The sequence below is a fragment of the Henckelia pumila genome, chromosome 3, assembly GCF_033568475.1.
Source record: "Henckelia pumila isolate YLH828 chromosome 3, ASM3356847v2, whole genome shotgun sequence".
Taxonomy (NCBI): Eukaryota; Viridiplantae; Streptophyta; class Magnoliopsida; order Lamiales; family Gesneriaceae; genus Henckelia; species Henckelia pumila.
In genome coordinates this window covers 27370811-27377292 of record NC_133122.1, presented here as the reverse complement: position 1 = coordinate 27377292, position 6482 = coordinate 27370811, and the positions used below count along the sequence as shown (strand labels likewise).

The window sequence follows — 6482 nt, the reverse complement described above, 5'->3', positions numbered from 1 at the left end:
CTAAAAATTTTACTTCTTTCCCTTGCCTTTAGCCTTTTCCCCCTTTTTGGCAGCACCACCCTCAGATAAAAGATCTAGAATAACTGTTAGCTGAGTACCAAAAGTGTCATGAATCTGTTTGGTGTGAGCTTCAATGGAGGCATCGATACCTTCAAGCTTCCGAAGAATATTTATATATTCAGCAGTGTGTTGCTTTCGGACATGCAGAACAGATTCACTAATGTTGTTTACCATTGTCAGCACATGTGATTTGAAATCACGCAGCTCAGTAGAAGTTTGCAGCTGATTAGCTTGCAGTTCACCGACTATAGTAGAGAGTTGAGTGAGTGAATTAGCCAAGCGTTGATCTGGTCTGATGTCAACTGGATGAGAGAGATGAGCTTCAGTGGCGTCAGTAGAAGTAGAAGCACTAATTTGAATTAGTGAAGCAGAGGCAACAGGAGGTGTAAGGGTAATGTCCTTCATAAGCTCGGATGTTCTCTCTGGATCTGTGATGCAAATCTCTGAGAGAGATGTAGATGGAAGATCCAACTTGTCTTTGAACATAATGGTAATAGGTCTGAATATACTATGAATAAGATCAGTTCTAACTATTTCAAAGATAGGAGGCAAATCCATTACCAATTGCTCAGAAGGATCTATCATCAGAGACTCGTCAGATAAGAGACAACTTTGTTCTTCCATTGGAACAAATGGTACCAGTGCTGTGTGCGGATCAACAGCAGAGGTCTTTGTTCGTTCTGGAGAGTCCATGATGATATCTTCAATATGGGAATCATTCGGAACAGAGGTATCCACTTGCAATTCATCTGCAACTTGTTCTTCACCAGAGATAATAGTTTCAACTGGTGGAGTGTTGAGAACCGTAGATACAGCTAGTGGTACTTCTATTTCTTTCTCAATGGTTGAAAGGTCAGGAGGAACAGAAGAGTCAGGCTGTTCTGTATTGATAGATCGATCAGCTGACACATCTTCAGAGATCGGAGGAATCAGTGGTTCCTTGTATTGAAATTCCTGAGCAGACTGATCTGTGGGAACAACATCAATGATTAATGACTCTTCTGGAACAGAAGTATCCTTAGCTGATGAAATGCTCGTATCGATTGGTTCGGCAGAGAGAGTGAGTTCATCTATCAGAGATAGTTCATCTGTTTTAGACTGATGAGCTGAAGATGAAGGTTGAACTCTGACTGGTGCTTCTGATGGAAATTCTTGTCTTATAAGTTGAGCATTTGCTGTCATCAGATTAGCATCATTCTCCAGTTGGTTAAATGCGGCGGTCTTATCAAAAATATCCAGACTGGTTGGATTGAACTTGGCTCTCTGTGTTCAAATGATGTGTCGAAGAGTGCTTTCCCATAGCCTAAGTTGAACAAACTCTCTTCTGTTCAAGGCTCTAGACACCATTCTTGTTTCAGCCCATTCAAGAATTTTATCTTCAAGGACTGCAATTTTGTCCAGTGTGTTCAATTCCTTGATGTTGATGAAATGATCCTAAGTCCGATGAAAGACCCATCTGTCAAACGACTTCATTTTTAGATCCACATATTTGATAATGTGTTCAGCAGTCAGATCAATAATCCTTTGAATGTTTGACAGTAGATTTGGTACATCATCAGGTTGTTTGAAGAATCCGGACTGAAGCATGGATACATTAAGTTGAGTCACTGGTGGAACAACATCTTCTACCATAAAGAGAGGAATAGCTGGAACTGGTGCAGATGGAATAGGCATTGGAATCCGAGGAATCCTGACTATTCTTCTTCTTTTCTGCGGATGAGGTGGAATGATGACAGTAGTAGTAATTTGATCCGATTCAGAAGATTCGGACTCAGATGAAATTGCTAAAATTTTTCTCTTTGCTGTAGTCTTCCTTCTAGGAGTTGTTCTCCTTGTAGGCGTAGCTTCCTTTGTTGATGTGATGGCCAATGATTTAGATTCATCCTGGAGCGTTAAGTCTTCAATCTCATCCGAGTGAGATGAACCATGCTTGAAAATAATCAGCTGTTTAGCTTTGTATACATCAAATCATCAATGGCTCTTTCATTTAAAGTCTTGTGCGGATGAAGTGCAGACGAGGGTCCCAGATGGACATTCAGATCATTCAGAATATCTCCGATTTGAACTGCAAATCCTTGAGATTGTTCTGTAGGTGTAGTTATCATAGCAGATAGAATATTGAATAGAAAAACTGACCAATTTACTTTAATACCAGCAGATATAGCAACCATAACATCAAATTTCTCAGATGTAATTGCATCGAAAGAACCTGCTTTGGCCAGAAGAGATTTGGCCACAATATCGTGCAGAATCCTGAATTCCAACTTCAATTCCTTCTTCTTGCACGGAATGCGAATTGGATTGTTTGTCAAGGAGTACATGCTCTTCATCTGCTTCTTTGTTTCAGCAGAGATTGATGAGAAATCAGTGATACCCTGTCTCGGCAAATCAAATGACGAAGTGAAAAGGGTAGAGGTGATGCGGACAGATTCTCCACCAAGACTTGCAGAGATGGAGTCGTCTTCAACTTTGGTCGTCTGAAAGAATTTGGGTAGGGCTTGCTTGTAAAGCAATTTCCCGCCTTCGAGAAATTTCCGCAGCCCAGATGCTTCAATCGTTCTGAACATATCCACCAATCCTTGATCTGTCAGATCGAATATTGTGTGAAAATCGATGAGAAGAACATTTTTGGTAATGGGCGTCATCTTTGTCCTGCAAATCGAAAAATAAATGCGAGTAATCTTGTTTTTGCGAAGAAGGAGCAAATTAGGGCTCAGAAGAATGCGAAGTGTAGAAGAGGCATTTTTTTCGATAATTTTTAAGAGGCTAAGCATGTGGCAGATGACGTAAGCGACTTTTCAAATTCAAAAAGTGCGGCTGATGTGGGATGCCAAGCACGCGGTAAAAAAAATACTATTTAATATTATCTTGGGAATGCATATCGACATAAATAAATAAATAAGTAAATAAATCCCTTATAAATAGATCACTCGGATGTATCTTCCGAGTATTCCGTTTCATACTCAAACTATAAACTCAAATAAGGAAAATGAGTTCTAATCTGTCTCTTGAGGAATTGAAGGAAAAACTTCAGGAATTTATCCTGAAGTGGGTAATGCGTCTCTGGTTCAAAGTGGAAGAGATCCGGATGTATCATCAGGCGTCATTTCCTCCACGCAAGCATGAGGATGTTTGCGAGCTTGAGGATCGCAAGGACAAGTACAAGGAGTTGTTGGGTGCCATAAGCGTTGAGGAGATCCTCTCGAATCAGGGTGTTTCCTTTCTGATTTACAGGAAAGAAGTGAGGGTCCTCACTCATCTTATCAATGCAGGTGAGTTCAAAGGGAGGCATTTTGATCCGGTTGTGTTGGAATGGTTGAACAGGTGGCGTTTGGATGTTGATGTGAGAAAGCGGGTCTGGGGGCCAATGAGAGAAAATTTAGGGGATTAAGCTAGTATGAAGAGTATGATGTACTACCTTTGAATTATGCAATGAAATATTTTTTCTTATAAGTTTTGTGTTTTGTTCGTGCGATTGATACTTGTAAGTATAAACAAAAATACTTGAGAAAACTTAACCAGCATCGAATAAAATGAAGATTTATCTAGATAAAAGTTTAAACTAAACATTTCATCTTTAGTCGGATGAAAGATCCAAAGTCAGATGAAAGATCATTAAAGAAATTGAACTAATTAAAAAAATGGATGAAAATTGATGATGATATTTTGAAGGTTACGAAGCAAAAATCACAGAAGATAAAATAAAATAAATGTGATTGGACAAGTTGTCTGTGAAATAGTCTTGCGACTTATCAACTTTCTGCAATAAAGTCAAAGAGAATTAGAAAGGTTTTGATAATCTCAAGAAGAATTATCACGATCTAGGCAGATCAAATTGAATTCCCGTAATAAATAGGTAGAAGTTGATTGGACGTTTAAAGAAGCTGAAGTGGCTGAAACCTTTTCATCCATTTATCTGTCCCTATAAGAAGCAAAGTTACAAGACACTAGCAACTCATAATTTAAAGCAGTAAGAGTAAATGGCAAGTGAGAATAATAACACCGTTGTTCCATCTGTTGAGCAAAAGTATGAAATCCGGAAGGATTTATACAGGAGAAGGGTGTTTGAGCGCGGAATGAGGATGTGAAATTTCCTTGATTCCATTCGCTGTCCTCATCCGAATCCTCCTCCGGTGACTCAGACAATGCATCGTCGAAATTGTGCTAGGATGCAGTGGTGTAAAATCATGCTAGGTACTCATCGTGCTAGAGATGTCTTGAAGTCTTCTGGAGTTCTTCTTGTCATTCTCCTCACAGAGCGAGATGAAATGCAGAACATTTGCTTTGAAGATGACGTCTGCAATGGTCAAGGATCCCTAAGTACTTGGATGATCAACTGGAGCCATGAGATACGTAGAAGAATAGATCTAGCTCGTATAGCTTATGAGACAAATCAGTGAAATGTAATAAGTTTTATGTTCTTTATCTGTTAAATGTACTGGAACGAGCAGATATAAAAATTAAGTGTTAAGAAGATATTCCCCCTAAACATGTGATTTATTTAATCGATATCAACTAAACCAATAACATTTCGAAAATAAGAAAACTTAGCGTCGGGTAATGGTATCGGCAACTTGCAAATCGGTTGAAACATGTTCCAGACGAACGTCTTTCTTTTGAACATGATCTCAAATGAAATGGTGACGAATATCAATATGCTTTGTTCTGGAATGTAGAACCGGATTGTATGTGATAGCAATTGCACTTGTATTATCACAGAAAATTAGTGATTCAGATGAATCAACACCAATATCTCTGAGTTGTTGTTGTATCCAGAGCAATTGTGAACAACAACTTCCATCGGCTAAGTATTCTGATTCTGCTGTAGATGTAGCAATAGATGTTTGTTTCTTACTGAACCAAGAAATAAGTCTGTCACCAAGAAATTGACAAGTCCCACTTGTGCTTTTACGATCAATTCTGCAACCTGCATAATCTGCATCTGAATAACCAATTAGATTAAAACTAGAATCTTTTGGATACCATAATCCAACATTCTGAGTTCCCTTGAGATATTTTAGAATTCGTTTTGCGGCAATATAGTGAGATTGCTTCGGATCAGATTGAAATCTTGCACACAGACCGACTGAGAACATAATATCCGGTCTGCTTGATGTCAGATAGAGTAAGGAACCTATAAGTCCCTTGAATAGAGTTTGATCTACCGAAGGTCCAGCTTCATGTTTATCCAATTTGATTGAAGCACTCATTGGAGTACTAGCAGCAGAGCAATTCTCCATTCCAAACTTCTTTAGAAGTTTTTTTGTGTATTTGACCTGGTTAATGAATATTCCCTTTTCCATCTGTCTGACTTGCAATCCCAGAAAGAATGTTAGTTCTCCCATCATACTCATCTCGAATTTGTCCTGCATCATCTTAGAAAACTTTTTGCATAATTTGGGGTTAGATGACCCAAATATGATATCATCAACATATATTTGTACTAATAAAGTATGATCGTCTTTGACAAACTTAAAAAGAGTTTTATCTACAGAGCCAATAGTAAAACCGTGATCATTAAGAAAAAGTGAAAGAGTATCATACCAAGCTCGTGGAGCTTGTTTTAACCCATAAAGAGCTTTATCCAGTTTGAATACATGATCTGGATAAGTTTGACTTTCGAATCCTGGGGGTTGTTTTACAAACACTTCTTCTTGGAGAAAACCATTTAGAAATGCGCTTTTAACATACATCTGGAATACCTTAAAATTCTTGAAAGCAGCATAAGCAAGGAAAATTCGAATAGCTTCAAGTCTAGCTACAGGAGCAAAGGTTTCGTCAAAATCAATGCCCTCTTCTTGTCTGTAACCCTGTGCTACTAATCGAGCCTTATTTCTTACTACATTACCACTTTCATTGAGTTTATTTTTAAATACTCATCTAGTTCCTATTATAGATTTATCTAAAGGTCTAGGAACTAAATTCCAGACAGAATTTCTTTCGAATTGATTCAATTCATCTTGCATGGCTTCTATCCAATTACTGTCAAGAAGAGCTTCTTCTACTTTCTTAGGTTCTATATAAGAAATAAAAGCAGCATGCATGAATTCATTAATCATCTGACCTCTGGTTCTCAAAGGTGCAGATGGATTACCTATTACTAAGTTTGGTGAATGAGTTTTGGACCATCTGTAATTTGGACCAAGTTGATCTGTGTTTCCTTGTTGATCTTGATCATCGTGATGTGCAATATGATCTGTGTTTGTAGTAATCTCATTCTCAACTGGTGGTTCTTCTGGTCTCTATTCTTCAACTTGATCTGGTTCACATTGAATATTTTGTATGATCTGGATTTCTTCTTCATCATCTGAATCAAGCTTTGCATCCTCAATTCTGTTACTGAGATCATTTAGGCTTGAAGATTCATTAGTGACAGATGTTTCATCAAAAACAACATGTATAGATTCTTCAACTGTTAGAGA

General features: G+C 38.1%; 1 protein-coding gene across 1 annotated transcript; it reads right to left on the bottom strand.

Annotated features, from left to right (window-relative positions):
• Positions 1 to 4688: 4688 nt before the first annotated feature.
• LOC140888317 (secreted RxLR effector protein 161-like) lies at positions 4689 to 5414 on the bottom strand. Its single transcript, XM_073296001.1, has one exon. It carries the CDS (start codon positions 5412 to 5414, stop codon positions 4689 to 4691), a length of 726 nt encoding a protein of 241 aa, XP_073152102.1.
• Positions 5415 to 6482: the final 1068 nt, after the last annotated feature.